The sequence below is a fragment of the Anolis carolinensis genome, unplaced genomic scaffold (assembly GCF_035594765.1).
Source record: "Anolis carolinensis isolate JA03-04 unplaced genomic scaffold, rAnoCar3.1.pri scaffold_52, whole genome shotgun sequence".
Classification (NCBI taxonomy): domain Eukaryota; kingdom Metazoa; phylum Chordata; class Lepidosauria; order Squamata; family Dactyloidae; genus Anolis; species Anolis carolinensis.
In genome coordinates this window covers 26338-47663 of record NW_026943861.1, presented here as the reverse complement: position 1 = coordinate 47663, position 21326 = coordinate 26338, and the positions used below count along the sequence as shown (strand labels likewise).

Here is a 21326-nt window from a genome sequence, read left to right as displayed (position 1 = left end):
TCTTTTATATATATAGATATATATAATATACAATAATTTATAAATATACAATATATTGTACGTACTTGTAATATTGATAATAATATTATAATGCAATACAATATTATACTAATTAATAATATAATATAATATTAATTATATATTATATATTAAATGTAATATTACTAATAATATTACCATGAAATTATATAGTACAATATAGTAATTTAATTGCTTATATTGTGCTATGCTAATAATATATTGTATGTACATTTGAATTGTAAGCCGCTCTGAGTCCCCTTCGGGGTGAGAAGAGCGGCATATAAATGTAGTAAGTAAATAAATAAATAAATAAGTCTCTCCCTCAAACGGATATAGTCATTTTTTCCAACCTCTTTCGGGCTGATGAGTTAGAAACCCAGAGCTCAGGGGTAGATTTTGGAGCCTCCGGTGGCCTAGGGGATAAAAGCCTCCGGGCTTGAAGGTTGGGCTGCTGACCTGAAGGCTGCCAGGTTCGAACCCCACCCAGGTGAGCTCCCTCTCTCAGCTCCATGCGGGGACATGAGAGAAGCCTCCCTCCCACAAGGATGGTAAAACAGCAGAACATCCAGGCAACGTCCCCTGGGCAACGTCCTTGCAGACGGCCAATTCTCTCACTCCGGAAGCAACTCCGGTTGCTCCTGACACGAAAAAAAAGCGATAGATTCTCCTGAATTGACCGACTGTCCCCCTGTTTCAGTAGTGAAGGAGCAGACCTGATCGTTGGTCTAAAAAATGGAAAAGTACTTGGATCGGAGTTAATTATCCCGGAGATTCTGACATCGGATCCTGAGTGGTGGACCCTCTTCTTGGTGGCAGTCTTCACCATCATTAACAACACGGGCATCCTACCAAACCACTGGCAATTTGCCATTATAGTTCCAATCTACAGAAAAGGTGACCCTCCCGATCCTTCCAATTACTGGCCAATTAGCCTTCTATCGGTAATTGGAAAGCTTTGTGCAAAATTCCTATTAATAAAGTTGCAGACCAGGCTGGACCAGAACAAAACCATCAGCCCTGAGCAAACTGGATTCCGTAAGGATAAATCCGCCTTGGATCACTACTTCGTACTTTCTCAAATACAGTAGAGTCTCACTAATCCAAGCCTCGCTTATCCAAGCCTCTGGATAATCCAAGCCATTTTTGTAGTCAATGTTTCCAATATATCGTGATATTTTGGTGCTAAATTCGTAAATACAGTAATTACAACATAACATTACTGCGTATTGAACTACTTTTTCTGTCAAATTTGTTGTCTAACATGAAGTTTTGGTGCTTAATTTGTAAAATCATAACCCAATTTGATGTTTAATAGGCTTTTCCTTGATCAGTCCTTATTATCCAAGATATTCGCTTATCCAAGCTTCTGCCGGCCCGTTTAGCTTGGATTAGTGAGACTCTACTGTACTCCATGTGTTACTGCATTACTCCCAGTTTTTGATCTCTCTTATCTTGACATCCATTGCTTAAACTACTAAAAAGAATCCCCCAAAAGTTGATCTGTCTTCTATATTATTGTCCATTATTTTGAAATCCAATAGTCCTGTCTTTCTTCTTCAATCATCTTCTTGTATTTGATCTTGATCCAATTGCTTGTCTTTTCTTTTCAGTATTTATACCCCGCCCTTCTCGCCCCGAAGGGGACTCAGAGCGGCTTACAGAACACGCATACGGCAAACATTCAGTGCCTGATTCTACAATTAACAAGGACAGACAACGCAGACACAGGTAAAAACAACTTTTCCCATCTTATTTTCGGCATCTTGGAGGCTGTGCTCAACACTGGACATGGGGGGAGGGGGGGGGGGCTGTCACTTCATCTTCCATGTTGAGGAGCTTCTTCCCGATCAGTGTCCTTAAGGGCATCTTTATTACCTCCCCACTGAAAGCAGTACCTATTTATCTACTCACATTTCTGCTTTCGTCCTGCTTGGTGGGCAGGTGAGCTGTGGCTATTTAAAATTGAAATAGACTGAACACATTCCAATTCCAATTAACAAGTTAAAAGATGACACGATGTAACAAGTGACACAAGGTAAATGACAATATAACAAAATTTGAAAAATGTTCTGCTCCTGGTTTGAAAGTATTGTTTCCTGTTTTATTGTGCATTCCTTACTTGGAAAGGAGTTGCTCTACTCCGAAAACTTGGTTTTGTGGCTGCCACAAAGGAGTGAGAATTGAATTGGTTGAGACCTGGTGATGAGGAATTTATTGAAAAACCAGAGCAAAATGTGCTACAGCAGGATGTCCCTCCCGCAGAAACCAAGTTTTTGGGTTTGAGAAACTTTTCCCATGTTTTTGTGATGGAATCCATTAGGAAATGGCATTTCTTAAGTTCTTCTTGATTGTTCCTGGCAACTTGCTCCTTTTTAAAGAAAACTGTGGTTTCGTTGTATTTATTACCAAATGAATTTTAGAAGATTATTAGTCAAATCTGTTTGTTAGTAAGTTAGTGTTATACGTACACGAATTAATAGATACCATTATCCTTCACCCCCCTTTCCCGCTACACAGCCTTTCTATGAACTAATGTCTCTTACATGAGGGGTTTGTCCATACTATTTAAAACAGATATAAAACAATCATCTGTTAAAGCACCACATTTGAAAATCTCATTCTTCTTGATCTCTTGTTCAGCCCATTTTTTCTTTTTTTATCTTCTGATCAGCGTTTTTAGTTCCAACTACTCATCGTTTTTTGGACTTCTCCTTTCTTTAATATCTGCTTTCACTACGTCCTGCTTTCACCATTCAAGAATATAATCTCGCTCATTCTTGTTTAAAGGCATTGTGGTCTCTTTCTTGGCCTTTGTTTCCTGTGCGGCATTCAGCATTTGCTTCAGAGGTCTGAACAACCTGTGTCTCCTTGTATATTCCAACTCTTTTTGAAGAGATTTGGTTTGGCCTCTTCTTCTGGCCCCAGATCTCTTCTGTGGTATCTCCCAACTAAATTGGAGGCTTCTCTTGTTCCACCTATAATAATAATAATAATAAACAACTTTATTTTTATATCCCGCCCCATCTCCCCAAAGGGACCACAACAGGAACAAGCCCAAAACAACAACACAACATATTTGACAGAAAAAACATTCCAACAATACACAAAATAAAATATGGACAATACATTAAAATCCAAGCAGATAAAATCAGAGTAATTAAAAGCAAACCAGTGGGGACAGGTTTCATAAAATGGTGTATCATGGAAATAAGTAACGGCGATAAAGTGCCATATGCTTTTAAAACATAAAGAAGTATTCTAATAGCAGCTCTATTGGGCCTATTTATTCAAATGCGCTCCGGAACAACCATGTTTTCAATTCCCGGCGGAAAATGGGCAGGGAAGGAGCTAACCTGATCTCCTTAGGGAGAGAGTTCCAGAGCCGGGATGGGGGCCACTGCCGAGAAGGCCCTCTCTCTCCCTCGTCCCCACCAGCCGCATTTGAGACAAAGGCGGGGGCGAGAGGAGCGCCTCCCCGGATGATCTTAGGGGGTCCCCGGACTGTGGTAGAGGTTCCTTCTTTGGAGGCTTTTAAGCAGAGGCTGGATGGCCATCTGTCAGGGTGCTTTGAATGAGATTTCCTGCTTCTTAGCGGGAGGTTGGACTGGATGGCCCATGAGGTCTCTTCCAACTCTATTATTCTATGATTCTATGATTCGCGTTGGTTCGTAGGAGAGGAAGCGATCACGTAGATAGGCAGGTCCTGAACCGTTTAAGGCTTTATAGGTAACTAGCTGTGCCCGGCCATGCGTTGCTGTGGCAAAGTGGTGGTAGTATTGGTTAAGATTTGTTGTGTAATTTTTATTTGACGTTACTTGTATTTTTTAATTAATTTTATTGTAAGTTATCTTTTTATTTTTTATATTTTATTATTTTCTTGTATAATTTTTAGTTATTTTTTGTTATTATGGTATTTTATTATATTAATTTTTTAGTGTTTTTAATTATTTTTTAATGTTTTTTATTATTTTTTATTGGGTTGCTAGGAGACCAAGTAGGAGGAGCTTAGCCTTCTAACGGGCAGCAATTGGATAAAAGCAATTATTCCTCTCTCTCTCTAATTAGGACTTTATTTTTCTTTTCTTTTTGTTGTATCAACCTAGAGGCGTGGATGATGGGTTGTGTCGTCAAATTTCGAGGTTGGGGGGCCTGTAGTTTTGTTGTTTTGTGGGTCGCCGTGATGCCATTACTCTTTTATATATATAGATAACCTGCACCTTTAATTTGGCCCAGAAACTTTTGGAAACTTTTTCAGTTTCAATTGTCCTTCTTTGGGGGCCACTAGAGAATTCTTCATGATAGTATTCACTTGATCTAGCTTGTTGTTGGCACTATCGATTAATCCATTCAAAATTTCCACTGGTTTCATAACTTCTATATGTTTATCCAATATCTTATTATGTTGTTTTCCTTTCTCCATTTTAGGAGTTTTCAACTGAACATTGGATTTGTTATGTAACCACTTTCATCCAATAGATGTCATATTGTGATAAGTTTTCAAATAAATGTCTTTTCTAAACAAGCTCCTCTATTTGGCAATGCTTCAGGAAGATGTTTTGACTTCTGTTCAATTCAAGGTCTCACTGAAAAATCTTCCTTATTTCCTTTCTCTTTTCTCTCTAATCCAGAACATTACAAATCACGATTGCATTGGGACTGTACCTATTTCGTCACAAGAAGAACTTCACTTTATCTTCGATTTCAAAATTTGAGCTTCCCCATTCATTCTTGTTTCTCCTCTTTCTTCCTTTTCTGTTTTCAGAGTTACCTCTTTGTCTTTGTCTATAACAGATTTCATATGCAATAGGGTAACAGTGTAAATCAATGTTTCTCAACCAGGGGGTCGGGACCCCTGGGTAGGTCACCAGGGGGATGTCAGAGGTGTTGTCAAAGACCATCAGAAAACACATATTTCTGATGGTCTTAGGAACCCCTTTGGCAGTCCTTGTGAATGTGATCAACAAATTCTCTGGTTAATTGGGGGACTAATTATTTATTTATTTATTTATTTATTTTATCAGACTTGTATACCGCTACTCCCAGTTTGGCTCAGAGCGGTTTAAATTAAATTAAATAAATTAAAACAATACACTTAGCTTTAAAATAACAATAAAAACAGACATAGCCCCATGTTTTTCACCCATCGAAAGCTTGTCGGAAGAGCAAGGTTTTGCAGGCTTTCCAAAAGGCAAGTAGGCCTCGGATAGTTCGAGTTTCAACTGGCAAGGCATTCTATAAATGAGGGGCTACAATCGAGAAGGCTCTCTGCCTAGTAGAAGACAAATGATAAGTCCGTATGTTAGGGACTTCAAGCAAATTTTGGTCTTTGGACCGAAGTAATCTCTGGGGTTGGTAGGGGGATAAGCGGGCCCTCAGGTACGCCGGCCCCAAACCATGTAAGGCCTTAAAGGTTAGTACCAGTATCTTGAAAGTAATCCGGTACTCAATCGGTAGCCAGTGCAGCTGTTGTAGAATTGGGGTGATACGCCACCTCGCCGGCACCCCGGCGAGAAGACGGAGCCGCCGCGTTTTGCACCAGCTTTAGTTTCCGGATCACTGACAGAGGAAGGCCAATGTAGAGGGCGTTACAGTAGCCGAGCCTCAAGATGACCGTCGCCTGGATCACCGTAGCCAGGTCGTTCCTAGATAGGTAGGGAGCCAGTCGCCTAGCCTGACGTAGATGGAAAAACGCAGATCTGCTCACAGCAGAGACCTGGGCCTCCATTGTGAGCAGAGGGTCCAATAAGACACCAAGACTTTTTACAGAAGATGACGGACGCAGTGTCTCGCCATCCAGGGTAGGCAGCTGCATCTCCCCCCCACCCGGACGGCCCAGCCAAAGGATCTCCGTCTTCGCTGGATTCACCCTCAACCTGCTGGCACGCAATCATCCAGTAACGGCCTCAAGGCACTGATGGAAACTATCGGGTACGGAGTCCGGCTGGCCCTCCATCCTCAGAATAAGCTGAGTGTCATCAGCGTACTGGTGGCACTCGAGCCCAAAACTCTGCACCAGTCAGGCAAGCGGTCGCATATAGATGATAAATAATAGAGGAGAGAGAATAGCTCCCTGTGGGACCCCACAAGTTAGCGGAGACCACGCGGAAACCATCCCTCCCCTCACCACCCGCTGTCCCTGATTCTGGAGGAAGGAGGACACCCATTTAAGGGGTATCCCCCTAACCCCCGTCATGGCTAGGCAGTGGGTCAATAGATTGTGATCGACCGTATCAAATGCTGCTGTGAGATCCAATAACACAAGCAGCGCTGATCCGCCTTGATCCCTTTGGCAGCGAAGCTGATCTGTGATGGCAACTAGCACAGTCTCCGTCCCGTGCCCCCTACGGAAGCCGGACTGGAAGGGATCAAGTCCGGCTGTACGATTGAGGAACTGCTGCAACTGTTCCGCTGCTGCCCTCTCAACCACCTTGTCCAGAAACGGAAGATTCGAGACTGGGCGGTAGCTAGGGGAACCGAACGATCCAAGTCTGGGCTCTTCAGCAGCGGAGATACCATCGCCTCTTTTAAACCCTCTGGAAAAACTCCTTGCTCAAGGGAGCTATTTATTATATTCAACAGAGGTTCCCGTAATCCCTCCAGGCAAGATTTTACTAGCCAGGAGGGACACGGATCGAGGGAGCAGGTGGTCGGCCTAGTTGCAGTCATCTGGTGGCACAAGCTATACCTGGTACTACCCAGATGACAGAAGCATCATCTTTAGCACATAATTTTAGTTCGAGCCACAACATTGTCTCCTGTGCAAAAGCAAACTTTTGCCTTTATTTTTCCTTCATTTACAATGTAATGTCTTCCTGTCCTTGTTGCCTTTCTATGAATCCGCTGCAGTTTGCCAATGTCCTTTCTAAAATGGACTGAACTGAGCAGAACTGGGCAGGAATCATGTCTCCCACCCAAGGGTGCTGTTGGAGTGCAGAAGGATCTGGAGGGCAGCAGGATTCCCACTCACCCTGGGGGTCTGTCCATCTGTCTCCTCGATACCGCCTTCTCTCATGTACTGCTGCTAGTCTGAGTGCCTTCCACCCTGTGCTTCTGCATCAGTGTAGAAGTTTGAATTTTCCTTGGTTTTTCTCTTTGCCTTGGTTCTGCCTGAAGTTACATACCTTTGTGGTATAGGTTTTGTAAGAATGCAGTATGTCAAGGAACTTTGTGGCCTAATGTGCTCTCAGTGTCTCCAGGCGCCTTGCTTTAGAAACGTGGGGCAGGGATCACGCTGCAGGGAAAGAGAGGATCAGGAAAATATCTCTCCCCCAAGTTGGAGGAAGTATTTTTCTCCCAAGACTGATCACTTGGGATAGTCTGTCCATACAGATGGCCACTCAGGTTTTGAGTGGAGATGTGAAGAAGCGGGATCTAGGTAGGAAATGCTTTGCATCGTTAGCCCCTTTCCGTGTTGACCATATTATTAGAGGCCTTCCTTTACCAAGGTTGGATTAGACACAGGATCTTAGGCCGCTATCCCCTTTGCAGGGATTGTTCTTTGTTGGGCAAGTGTTAAAGTGCTTCTCAGGAGGCAACGGGCTCTTACCAGTTGGGCCAGTCTTTCTCCCCTCTTCCCCTGTGATTGCTACAGCACTAGGCTATTGTTCAATGAGATCTTTCTGTACTCTGCTCCTAATAAGATTTTCCTCTTATTCATCTCGCAGGTAACCTCTAAACGAACCTTATGAAGAAAACATTGCCCTTTGCCTTTCGTCTGAAATGAAAGTACGCAGGATTAACAAGAACAAGAAATGAATTGGAGAAATTATATTTCAAGCTACATAACTTTAAATGTAAGGAAAGGGAGGATTGTGCTGTAAAAAGAGGGGTTGGTAAAGAGAAAATAAGGCTACAGCAATACAGAGACTGGGAAGAGGAAATGTCCTATTCAGGAGTCCATATCTGTGAACTTCAGGCATAATATTAGAATAATAAATGTTAAAAAATGGAAAATTCATTGTCAAAATCACACACAGGGGAGAAGCGACATAATTGTAAGGACTGTGGGAAATGTTTCATTGAGAGAAGTTCTCTTGCTAAACATCAACGAACTCACACAGGAGAGAAGCCATATAAATGCATGGAATGTGGAAAGAGCTTCAGTGAGAGTGGAAATCTACGCGCCCATCAAAGGACTCACACAGGGGAGAAGCCACATACATGCATGGAATGTGGAAAGAGCTTCAGTGAGAGTGGAAATCTACGCGCCCATCAAAGGACTCACACAGGGGAGAAGCCATATAAATGCATGGAATGTGGAAAGAGCTTCAGTCGGAGTGGAGATCTACGCACCCATCAAAGGACTCACACAGGGGAGAAGCCACATACATGCATGGAATGTGGAAAGAGATTCAGTCAGAGTGGACATCTGCATATCCATCAAAGGACTCACACAGGGGAGAAGCCACATACATGCATGGAATGTGGAAAGAGCTTCAGTAAGAGTGGACATCTGCGTATCCATCAAAGGACTCACACAGGGGAGAAGCCACATACATGCATGGAATGTGGAAAGAGCTTCAGTCAGAGTGGACATCTGCGTATCCATCAAAGGATGCACACAGGAGAGAAGCCACATACATGCATGGAATGTGGAAAGAGCTTCAGTCATAGTGGAAGTCTACGCACCCATCAAAGGATTCACACAGGGGAGAAGCCACATACATGCAGGGAATGTGGAAAGAGCTTCAGTAAGAGTGGACATCTGCGCACCCATCAAAGGACTCACACAGGGGAGAAGCCACATACATGCATGGAATGTGGAAAGAGATTCAGTGAGAGTGGACATCTGCGCACCCATCAAAGGACTCACACAGGGGAGAAGCCACATACATGCATGGAATGTGGAAAGAGATTCAGTGAGAGTGGACATCTGCGCACCCATCAAAGGACTCACACAGGGGAGAAGCCACATACATGCAGGGAATGTGGAAAGAGCTTCAGTAAGAGTGGAAATCTACACACCCATCAAAGGACCCACACAAGGGAGAAGCCACATACATGCATGGAATGTGGAAAGAGCTTCAGTCAGAGTGGAAATCTACACACCCATCAAAGGACTCACACAGGAGAGAAGCCACATACATGCATGGAATGTGGAAAGAGCTTCAGTCGGAGTGACTATCTACGTTCCCATCAAAGGACTCACACAGGAGAGAAGCCACATACATGCATGGAATGTGGAAAGAGCTTCAGTGGGAGTGGAGATCTGCGTATCCATCAAAGGATTCACACAGGGGAGAAGCCACATACATGCATGGAATGTGGAAAGAGCTTCAGTAAGAGTGGACATCTGCGTATCCATCAAAGGACTCACACAGGAGAGAAGCCACATACATGCATGGAATGTGGAAAGAGATTCAGTGAGAGTGGACATCTGCGTATCCATCAAAGGACTCACACAGGAGAGAAGCCACATACATGCATGGAATGTGGAAAGAGCTTCAGTCAGAGTGGACATCTGCGTATCCATCAAAGGATCCACACAGGGGAGAAGCCACATAAATGCATGGAATGTGGAAACAGCTTCAGTAAGAGTGGACATCTGCGTACCCATCAAAGGATGCACACAGGAGAGAAGCCACATAAATAGGACAAGTGCAAAGAAGCCAGAATGTTTGTCCAAAGAACTTCTAATGACTATGACTTAAAATAGACATGAACAGGAAGTGGAAGGGGAAGAAATCACAAAATCATATAACCATAGAGTTGGAAGAGACCTCATGGGTCATCTAGTCCAACCCCCTGCCAAGAAGCAGGAAATTCCATTCAAAGCACCCCGGACAGATGGCCATCCAGCCTCTGCTTAAAAGCCTCCAAAGAAGGTTCCACAGCTGAACTGCTCTCACAGTGAGGAAGTTCTTCCTTATGTTCAGGTGGAATCAGAATAATGGCTTCAAAATACAGGAAAGGAGATTCCACGTGAACATCAGGAAGAACTTCCTCACTGTGAGAGCTGTTCGGCAGTGGAACTCTCTCCCCCGGACTGTGGTGGAGGCTCCTTCTTTGGAGGCTTTGAGGCAGAGGCTGGATGACCATCTGTCGGGGGTGCTTTGAATGCGATTTCCTGCTTCTTGGCAGGGGGTTGGACTGGATGGCCCATGAGGTCTCTTCCAACTCTGGGATTCAATGATTCTATGATTTAAAGTGAGTAAATCGAGATAAAAATCAGCATGCAGCAAGAGTTTTGTAGATTGGTTTTTCTATTAGTTTTGTTCTTTTTATGTAGGTTATGTGTCCTTGAAGCTTTAATGTTTCTTATGTAGTCCTTTCCTTAAAAATGCCAAAATTGTAATTTATATTAAGAATTATCAGAACAACCTATTAAGAGGACAGAAATAAAGCCAGGAAAGCTCCAGGTCTGGACGGATTGGGAACAGAATATTACAAAAGTATTAGAGAAATACTGACTGCAACAATATTAGAATTGTATATTGGAATAATGATTGTGGAGAAAATACCAGAATCGTGGAGGAAGTCATTCATAATATTAATATGAAAAGATTTAACAGACCCAGGGTCTTACAGGCCCACATCATTAGTTAATCAGGATGAAAGGTTTTTATCAGTTATAATAGCCAATAGAATGAATAAATGCATGTACAAGTATATATAAAAAGATCAATCTGGGTTTGTAAAAGGAAGACAAATGTTACTAGCATTAGATATATTTAATGCTTTGATTGTGTAGCATGGCAGATAATAAGTGAGATTATGAATTAATTTGGAATGGGACGTAGAATAAAAGGATGATTAAAACAATTTTATTTGCTATGGTGATAGAATTATGTGCAAACGCCATCCAAAAAGGTAAGAATGTAGAAGGTGTAGGAATAAAGGAAAAGCAGAAGGTGAGCTTATTTGCTGATGACACATTGTTATTGATTAAATATCTGGGTAGGTCAAATTGATAGGAGAGAGGATCATTAAAAGATATTTGGGAAAACAACGGGTTTATATTATACAAAGAAAAAAGAAAAAGACTTTATAGAACAGAGCCATACGGGAATTAGAATCAAGAACAAATTAATATACCTGGGAGTAAGTATAACAAAGGACTTAAAAGAAATAGAAGAGGTAAATGTAGTAGCATTGAGGAAAATAGTTCAAAAAAAATTAATACACATCTATCTTGGTTTGGAAAGACAGCAATACTAAAAATGAAAATGCTTCTGAGGATAAACTTTATACTTACATATACCTTATATTTATAATGCCATTTCAGATTACAGAAGAAGAGTTGAATACATTATTTCTTTGCAACATTTCTACCCCACCTTTCTCCACCCCAAAGGAGACTCATTTGGACAAATGATAAATACTGTAATGGCAGTCAAAGAAATTGACGAAACAAGTTACAGAACAGATCTCAAAAAGAAGAAGGATTAGCGCTTCCTCATATGAAAAAATATTATAAAGCAAACAGACTGAGATCGGTTATACAAGGAATGATGAAAAGGAGGATGTAGAATAGTTAATAATGGATTCAGGAAAAGTGGAAGAAGAAATTCGGAATATGTTTTAAAATAGTTTATGAGAAAAAAAATAAGGTAAACTGGGAACCCAATGTTGAGTAATGCATTAGAAATATGGAACAAATACAGGAGAAAGTTAATAACAGATGGCTCAATAATAACCCCAATTATAATGGAAAAGACATTTCCAAAAAATAAAAAATATATATGATGGATAAAAAAATTAAGGGGAAAAACTTAGATAAAATAGGGGATTGGCTAAAGGTTGGAATGAAGAAAGAAAAGATCAGGAACATAAAAATTTGAAAGGAATATCCAGTAAAATTTCTAAAATATTAATTGAAAAAAACAAAGGAAAAGTAAAGAATAACACCTTCAAGAAGATTTGGAAAGAAGATATAGGAATGAAAATCAATGAAACAGAGGGGTTACAATTATGGGCACAAAGACACTTGAAAAATATATCCATATGTGTTAAAGAAAATTATTATTTAGTTGATATGGAAATGGTACCTCACATCCATAAGAATAGGAAATATAAATAAAAACTACTCAAACAATTGCTGGAGAGGATGCCAAGAATCGGGAACATACATACATATGTGGTGGCTGTGTCAATATGTAAATAATTTCTGGGGAAAGGTATTAAGAGAGATAGAAGACACAATGAACATTCAAATAGAAAGCAGTCTTAGCATGGCTTTATTCTCATTATATAATAATAAACAGTTGGAAAAAGAGGACAAAGATGCGATAACAAACGCATTAACAATTGCAAGACAGCTTATAGCAAGGAATTGGAAAAGGGAAATAAATATAGAGATAGAAGAATGGTATAAGGAAGTATGGAAACTGGGAAGAAATGATAGGTTGACGTGGAGAGGGATTTAGAAACAAAGTGGTTGTGATGATGTCTGGAGAAAATGTATTGGAAGAGGATTCGAAAAGAAAGACAGAATTACCTCCTCAAGAGGGAATGAAAAGGAATTTTGGACAGATGATAAATAAAAAAAGTGACTTGGGGGAGGGTAAGAAATCTGTATAAGCGTGAAAATAACAGTAGATGCCAAATGTTAATGTATTGTAGATTGTACTGAATATTATGTGGCTGCTGTAAAAGGATGTACGATTTTCTTTAAAAAAATTAATAAATGTATTTGTAATTTGTATAAATATGCATTTGTTTTTCTTTCTTGTATTTGAATATAAATTATTTTTAAAAACAGATTATGATGTAGCAGCTATAAAAGCCAATGTGATTCCAGGCTGCCCCGATAGGAGGATTCTGTCTATATCCAAGGAAGTCACGGCCTCCTTTCTTCCGCTTTGTTCAGACTCACCTGGAATGACCCTGTCTCCAGGTCTCAGTCCCACAATTCAAGACGGATATTGACAGGTCAGAATATCTCCAGAGACGGGATGTAGAGAAGGGCGGAGAGAGACAGCTGGGTATGTTTCACTTGGAGGAAAGAAGGAAGGGCTTCTCCCTCGGCAGGAAGGAAATGTTGGATCCCAAAAGGGTTGGCCGTGGTCAGGATGAGAGGTGGACGGAGAGGAAAGGCGTGTCCATGAGACCCCGTGTTGCCTCCTCCTGGAATGGACTCCTAGGACCCTAGAGCCGGAAGAGACCCCCAAGGGCCACCCCGTCCTGCCCCTGCCATGCAGGAAGGCACAATCAAAGCACTCCCGATAGATAGCCTCTGCAGAGAAGCCTCCAGAGAAGGACACTCCACCACACTCTGAGGCAGCCTAGGCCACTCTCCAACAGCCCTTACTCATTCTTAATGTGTATCTTTGTATATTAAGAGAAGACCTGTAAATAGTTATAAGTAGTGAATAAATCAAGAATAAAACCTCCAAGGACTTTGGATGAAAGTCAGAACTCAAGAGTGTTTATTCAAAGAGACGAACTACTTTACAAGGCCAGAGGCTGTGAAACTGTGACCAGGACTCTGCAGTGTTTTGGGGGTTGGAATCCACTCCTTGCCTATGAGACAGTTTGTCCCATTGTATAGCTGGAGGAGGCCGTGAGAGGACTGAATTCACCTGCCTGTCTAGCAGGGGTCTTGTGTGTGTGTTTTCCTCTGCTTCTCCTTTCCTTCCATCACTCATTAACACTGACTAGTTGTGCAGGCCTCACCTACACAACAGAAAGCATTTCCTGAAGGTCAGAGCTGTTCAGTAGTGGAGTCTGCTCCTATCGGGAGTCCATAAGAGTCTCCTTTGGAGGTTTGTAAGCAGAGACGGCATGCCCATCTGTTGGGGGTGCTTTGGTGGTTTATTCCTGCGTGGTCTGAAGATGATTAGCCCCTCAGCACACAACCCAAACTGACTGGGAGGAAGAGATGTGTGTTCTTTCGCCATGAAACCACTGATCCCGTGGGTCGTGGAGTCCAGCCCCATTCTCTCCAAGCAGCGTCACCAGCCAGACCATCCTCCGCAGGTCGCTCTCCAGCCCCTTTTTGGGGTCACCCAGAGAGAGGACTCCCTCCCCCCCCCACTTCTCTAGGCCCTTGCCTTCTTACCCAAATCAGAGATTCACAGAATAGTATATTTGGAAGAGACCACGAGGGCCATCTAGTCCAACCCCCTTCTGCCAGGCAGGAAAAGCAGAATCCCTTGCCAGAATCCCCGCAGGGTTCAATACTGTCTCCCACGCTGTGTAACATCTACATGAAGCCGTTGGGAGAGATCATCTGAAGTTTTGGAGTTCAATGTCATCTGTACGCAGAGGTCTTCCTTGTCAGTCGCAAGGCCAAACAGGGCACAGGGTCACAGCCTGTGTTGGATGGGTTACCTGTCCAAACGTCTCTCCCCTTATGAACCATCTCGGAGTCTAAGACCGTCTGGAGAGGCCCTGCTCTCAATCCCGCCCTCTTCGCTGGCATGATTGGCAGGGATGAGAGACAGGGCCTTCCTTCTCGGTAGTGGAAAGGATGGGAAGAGAAGAGAAAAAGGAAGGAAGGGCAAGAGAAAAGAAGGCAAAGGAAGGGAAGGAAGGAAGGAAGGGGAAGAGAAAATAAGGCAAAGGAAAATATGGGAAGAGAAGAGAAAAAGGAAGGAAGGACAAGAGAAAAGAAGACGAAGGAAGGGAAGGGAAGGAAGGAAGGGGAAGAGAAAATAAGGCAAAGGAAAATATGGGAAGAGAAGAGAAAAAGGAAGGAAGGGCAAGAGAAAAGAAGGGAAGGGAAGGTAAAGCAAGGAAAGAAGGAAGGAAGGGCAAGGGAAAAGAGGGCAAAGGGATGGAAGGGAAGAGAAAAAGGGAAGTAAAGAATGGCAAGAGAAAATAATAATAATGATGATGATGATGATGAATCTTTATTTATATCCTGCTTTTCTCCCTCACTGGACCCAAAGAGGCTTACGACATATTAAACTCACATAAACAACAATCAGAGTACATCAATAATATAATATAATAGGATAAACAGATTAATAAAAACAATTATAGTTTGCATTCAAGTTCATAAGGCATCAAATGAGACATATATTGTACTCTACTCCAGTCCATAACATATGATAGGCAAAGGAAGGGAAGGCAAGCGAAGAGCAAGAAAAAGCAAGGAAAGAAGGCAAAGGAAGGGAAGAGGAGAGAAGAGAAAAAGGAAGGAAGGGCAAGAGAAAAGAAGGAAAAGGAAGGGAAGTGAAGGGAAGAAAAAAAGGAAAGAAGGGCAAGAGAAAAGGCAAAGGGGAGAAAAGGGAGGGAAGAGAAAAAGGAAGGAATGAAGGGCAAGAGAAAAGGCAAAGGAAGGGACAAGAAGACAAGGATAGAAGGAAAGAAGGAAGAAAGGGGAAGGAAGGGCTAGAAAAAAGAAAGCAAAGGAAGGGAAGGTTAGAAGCCAGAACGTATTTTAGTTCTTGCGAACCACTGGTAGTCCGTGGACCACTGGTTGAGAGCCACTGTCTGAAAGGGAAGGGGCTAACTCTGGATCCCTCCCATAACGGCCATTTACAATATTCAAGCTGACCAGTCCTGACTAAAGAGGAAAACAGAGGATGTGTCTGTAGGGGCACAACGTTCACAAACTGGACATTTAAACCAAGGTGGAAATGGAGCTGGAAACTAAGACCAGAGGAACAAGTGATGGAATCACATATGGTTTATTTCTTTTCAGACGAGGTGACAAGACAATCATATTTAACTCTCTGAATGTCAGGATGCAAAAAGATCAGCATTCTCCAAGCTGTTCTTTTCACACCTGACTACAACAAATCGGATAAAGAAGACCATTTGGCTGGGAAGGCTGATTTATGACAGGGTCTGGTCTTCAGACGTGGGAAAGGACAAAAGGAAAGGGAGGTGTGAATGGAGAAGAAGAGACGTGAAGGGAGGAGGGAAGCAACCACCCAATATACTGAGGGGAAAGAGCGGAAGACGGGCAGTAGAAGCTTTGCGGCCATTTTGGCAAGGCGGATTCAATAAAGTTTTCCATGGCTACAAGCTGTGTGAGCCTATCTTTGTCTCCTACACCTTCCAGGAACTGACACTGAAGCAGTGGTCCTCAACCTGTGGGTCCCCGGGTGTTTTGGCCTACAACTCCCAGAAATCCCAGCCAGTTTACCAGCTGTTAGGATTTAGGGGAGTTGAAGGCCAAAACATCTGTGGACCCACAGGTTGAGAACCACTGCTCTGAAGGATTGTCACACAGAGCTTGCTTTCTGCTGCTCCAGAGAACAGACCTCCAACTTACAGGTTCAAATGACAAGAACGGGACTCCACCAAATCTGACGCAGAACTTCTCAAAGTTTGAAATCAGACATTTACCCACAATGGCTGTTTTTTACCCGGTATGTGTTCTCTGGTGCTGGTTAAGGGCTGAACTCTGAGTAAAACATTTTCCACATTCATGGCATTTATATGGCTTCTCTCCTGTGTGGAGTCTTTTGTGGCTCATCAAGTTTGAACTGTAAGCAAAACATTTCCCACACTCCTGGCATTGGTATGGCTTCTCTCCTGTGTGGAGTCTTTTGTGGCTCATCAAGTTTGAACTGTCAGCAAAACATTTCCCACACTCCTGGCATTTGTATGGCTTCTCTCCTGTGTGGAGTCTTTTGTGCCTCACCAAGTCTGAATGGGAAACAGAACATTTCCCACACTCCTCACATTTGTATGGCTTCTCCCTGGTGTGGACTCTTTTGTGGCTCATCAAGTTTGAACTGTCAGCAAAACATTTCCCACACTCCTGGCATTTGTATGGCTTTTCTCCTGTGTGGAGTCTTTTGTGGCCCACCAAGGTTGAACTGCAAACAAAACATTTCCCACACTCCTGGCATTTGTATGGCTTTTCTCCTGTGTGGAGTCTTTTGTGGCTCACCAAGGTTGAACTGCAAGCAAAACATTTCCCACACTCCTGGCACTGGTATGGCTTCTCTCCTGTGTGGAGTCTTTTGTGCCTCACCAAGGCTGAACTGAAAGCAAAACATTTCCCACACTCCTGGCACTGGTATGGCTTCTCTCCTGTGTGGACTCTTTTGTGCCTCACCAAGGCTGAACTGAAAGCAAAACATTTCCCACACTCCTGGCATTTGTATGGCTTCTCCCTGGTGTGGACTCTTTTGTGGCTCAACAAGGCTGAACTTTCAGCAAAACATTTCCCACACTCCTGACATTGGTGTGGCTTCTCTCCTGTGTGGAGTCTTTTGAGCCTCACCAAGGCTGAACTGGAAGCAAAACACTTCCCACACTCTTGGCATCTGTATTGTTCCTGACCTGTGTGAAATTCCTTGTGTTTCACCACACATTTTGCAGATACTTTCCCTTTAAGATGGCTTTTCCCAACATCAAGTGTCTTGTGAAGGACAAGTGCCACATTTTGGGTAAAACATTGCCCACATACAATGCATTTGTTGGGCCTTTCTCTGGCAGAACCTCCATCTTCTCTGTGGGCTTGCTGGTGTCGATGAAGGCACCCGTTGTGTCCCAAATGCTTCCTGTATTTGGTGCATACATGGCTCTTCTCCCCGTTATCTACTGTGAAGAAGAAGAACATAAAAAATCATTCCTCAGTGTGCGTCATAAAGACTCAAAGGAAGTGGGATAAGGAGTGGATTGAAATGATCCTTAAGACAACATAAACATGGAGGAAAAGAAGATATGCCTGTTGTCCTTTCCCCTCCCCTTGTTCAGTGAAGATGGACCCTGGTTGTCTGCCTGGAGCCTCTAAGAGAGAGATGAGTAACATACGCTCCAGAGGCTCCCTGTTGCTCAGCCCAGCCCGGTTGTTTATTCCGTCTCCTTCTCTCTGGGGAATGGATGCCTTTTCCCTTCACATCCAAATGCTTGCCTTTTTCTCTAGCTTTAGACTTTACCCATTTCACCATCCTTCTCTCCTTTTTATTTCTCTCCCCCAATCCCAGTTCTCTTTTCCCATGCTCCCTGAAGGTTGGATTTTTCCGCTCCAACGTACAAGATCCCATACCTAATTTCAGAGAACAGCAGAGTCTCGCTTATCCAACATAAACTGACCAGGAGAACACTGGATAAGTGAAAATGTTGGATAATGAGGGATTAAGGAAAAGCCTATTAAAGGTCAAATTGCATTATGATTTTACAAATTAAGCACCAAAACATCATGTTTTACAACAAATCAACAGAAAAAGCAGTTCAATACACGGTAACATGATGGAGAAATCACTGTATTTACGAATTTAGCACCAAAACATCGCAATGTATTGAAAGCATTGACTACAAACAATATTTATTACTAAAAACTTGACTATAAATATAGAATTGCATAAAACAACACTGTTGGAAGTTAAATCCATAAAAAGTTCAGTCTTGTGAAGATTTTTTAAAATCTGTGACCCTTGCCTGCTTTTCCAACTATTGCCATTTCTCCGCTGACAAGTCTCGCCATCTTTGCGGCATCTTTATGTCCATCCCCGTAGCTTCTTCTTGTTGCTTGATGTGTGTCATTGCGGTTTCTAGAGCCCAAACCCTATCCTTGTGTGAGATCCTGAGAGGCCTAACAACTTATTCCATTTCTTCTATCCTTGCCGAGAATAGCTTCCTGCAATAGTTCCTTTTGAGCTCTTCCAAAACGCCCTGATCCATCGGTTGGCATATGACGGTTACATTCGGTGGCAGAAACATCGCCTTCATGTCCCCCTCTTGAAGCTCCTCTGCATCAGGGTGTGTTGGGGCATTGTCTAGCAACAAAACCGCTTTCCTGGGCAGGTAAATTTCCTTCAAAAATTCCTCCGTGGAAGGAACAAGTTCCTTAGGGCTGGGCTGTAGCAGTAATAAGATCTACCAACCGAAAGGTGGCCAGTTCGAAGCCCGGTCGGGGGTGAGCGCTCGACCTCAAGCCCAGCTCACTGTTTACCTGAGCAGTTCGAAAAGAGTTTATAAGCTGTAAATAGAGAAATGAGGCAACGCAAATTGCGGGGGAGGTATTTTAAAACACCATAAAGAACAAGACCAGAAATGCGGTGACCAAGAGGAAGGTGGAAGGAGGAAGTTCTGATGGCTCTTCGTCATAGAGAATGAAGCAACAGCACCCCCATGACTGAATCTGAGCAGAACATCAGCCTCCAAGGCACCCAAAAACTGGACTTCCAGACCACATACCTCCTTCTGTTTGTCTTATTCTGTTCTGTCCAAACGGTATTGAATGTTTGCCGTGTATGTGTATTGTGATCCGCCCTGAGTCTCCTTGGGGAGATAGAGCGGAATATAAATAACGGATAATAATAATAATAATAATAATAATAATAATAATAATAATAATAATAATAATAATAATGATAATAATAATTAGTCTTTGAACATTTCACTGGTGGGGGACATGGAAAGAGCCTCCTCGAAGACTGAGTAAATCCAGTCGGGCGTCCCCTGGGCAACATTTCTTGTAAACGGCTGATCTTTCCAATCCAAAAGCATTGCATTGCTTTTAAACATTTTTTTAAACATTTTAAATGTGTTTTATCTCTCCACAAATGGATGAACACTAAAGGTCTTCATCAAGACCATTGCTGACAATTATGTCTATTAATATAGAAGGTTTGTCACTTGCTAAGGAAGAGCTATTAGCCAAAATGTCCGAGGACATCTCGTGTGACATTTTATGTATACAGGAAACACACAGAGACATCACAATGAGAAGACCAAAAATTCTCGGAATGCAACTGGCAGTGGAATGACCTCACAGACAATATGGTAGTGCCATTTTTGTACGATCTGGTATAGCAATATCTGCAACCTCTCTCACAGAAGTGAACAACATTGAAATCCTATCTGTGGAACTGGATAGTTGCAGTGTATCTTCACTCTACAAACCTGGGGCTGATTTCTATTTTACGCCCCCAACCAATTGTCACAATCATGAAGCCCATTTTATTGTGGGAGATTTCAATAGCCATAATTGTGTCTGGGGCTATGACGAAGATGATAGAAATGGTGAAGCAGTTCTAACATGGGCCGATAATAGTAGAATGAGCCTCCTTCATGAGAGTAAATTACCACCATCATGTAATAGCGGCCGATGGAAGCGTGGTTATAACCCTGATCTGATTTTTGTAATTGAAAGCATAATCCACCAATGCATTAAAAGGGTATTAAACCTGATACCTAATACTCAGCACAGACCAATATGCTGCGTAATATATGCAGCTGTAAGACCAAAGTGTCCCATTCCGCAGAAGATATAACTTCAATAAAGCTAACTGGTCAAAGTTTACAGAGACCTTGGAAGCAGCTATTTCTGATATAGAACCTTCTATAGAAAATTATGACCTGTTTGTAGAAGCTGTGAAAAGATTTTCGAGGCTCTCAATCCCTAGAGGCTGTCACACAAGCTACCTACCAGGCCTAAATGAAGAATCACTAAATCAGCTACAGGAATATCTCAGACTCTTTCAAGAGAATCCATACAGTGATGGGACTATAGCAGCAGCCCAAAAACTATCTACAGCCATAGCTAATGCTAAGAAAGACCGCTGGATAGAGCTGCTTGAGAACCTTGACATGTCCAAGAGTTGCCAAAAAGCCTGGCAATTGCTGAGACGCTTGGATAGTGACCCTCTGGTCAACCATGGACATGCAAACTTAACACCAGACCAGATAGCTCACCAGCTAATTCAGAATGGGAAAACCAACCGCAGCAGAGTAAAGATGAAAATCAACAGGGTGCCAGAACTTGAAACCCACCCGTTGTCTTCTCCTCTAAACCTGAAAGAACTCAAAGAAGCCATCAAGCGATGTAAGACTGGTAAAGCACCTGGCCTAGATGACCTGATGATGGAGCAAATCAAACACTTGGGCCCCAAAGCTGAAAACTGGCTTTTGAAATTCTACAATCAGTGCCTGGCACACAAACAGATTCCCAGAGTATGGAGGAAAACTAAGATCATTGCCATCTTAAAACCTGGTAAAGATGCCTCCAATGCCAGGAACTATCGACCAATCTCCCTCTTATGTCATCTATATAAAGTCTATGAGAGGATGCTATTAAATCGACTAGGACCTGTTATCGAACCCAAGCTTATTGCACAACAAGCAGGTTTCAGACCAGGGAAAAATTGTACAGGTCAAATTCTTCATCTGACTGAACATATCGAGGAAGGCTATGAGAAAGGCTGCATCACGGGAACAGTTTTTGTGGACCTTACGGCAGCCTATGACACGGTGCAACATAGAAAAATGCTGCATAAAGTCTACCATATCACCCGGGACTTTGACTATACAAAAACTGTCCAGACCCTCCTGGAAAACCGCAGCTTCTATGTGGAGTTTCAGGGCCAGAAAAGCAGATTGAGGAGGCAAAAGAATGGTTTACCCCAAGGAAGCGTTCTTGCACCAACCTTATTTAATATCTTCACGAACAATCAGCC

General features: G+C 42.5%; 2 protein-coding genes and 1 long non-coding RNA gene across 4 annotated transcripts in view; 1 reads left to right on the top strand and 2 right to left on the bottom strand.

The window, feature by feature from the left end:
* The window catches only part of LOC134292308 (zinc finger and SCAN domain-containing protein 2-like), a 43139-nt gene that overhangs the window by 2391 nt on the left and 19422 nt on the right, over positions 1-21326 (top strand). Inside the window, exons 2-3 of one of the 2 annotated variants that reach the window (XM_062966955.1) lie at positions 1632-1749; positions 7686-9898. In XM_062966955.1, the coding sequence (XP_062823025.1) occupies positions 7967-9613 (1647 nt within the window). In that variant the 5' untranslated portion in view covers positions 1632-1749; positions 7686-7966 and the 3' untranslated portion in view covers positions 9614-9898. Of the gene's footprint in view, positions 1-1631; positions 1750-7685 lie in introns of those variants that run through there. The other variant, XM_062966957.1, reaches the window with a different exon arrangement.
* Positions 1-21326, bottom strand: part of LOC100553212 (gastrula zinc finger protein XlCGF17.1) — an 81890-nt gene that overhangs the window by 55019 nt on the left and 5545 nt on the right. Inside the window, exon 2 of the mRNA XM_062966952.1 lies at positions 16281-17466. Coding sequence (XP_062823022.1) covers positions 16281-17466 — 1186 coding nt within the window. The remainder of the gene's footprint in view (positions 1-16280; positions 17467-21326) is intronic.
* On the bottom strand, positions 2207-7628 carry LOC107983717 (uncharacterized). Its single transcript, XR_001731033.2, has 2 exons — positions 7568-7628; positions 2207-2996 (listed from the first exon to the last, which is right to left on the bottom strand). It is a non-coding gene; the product is annotated as an uncharacterized LOC107983717 (long non-coding RNA).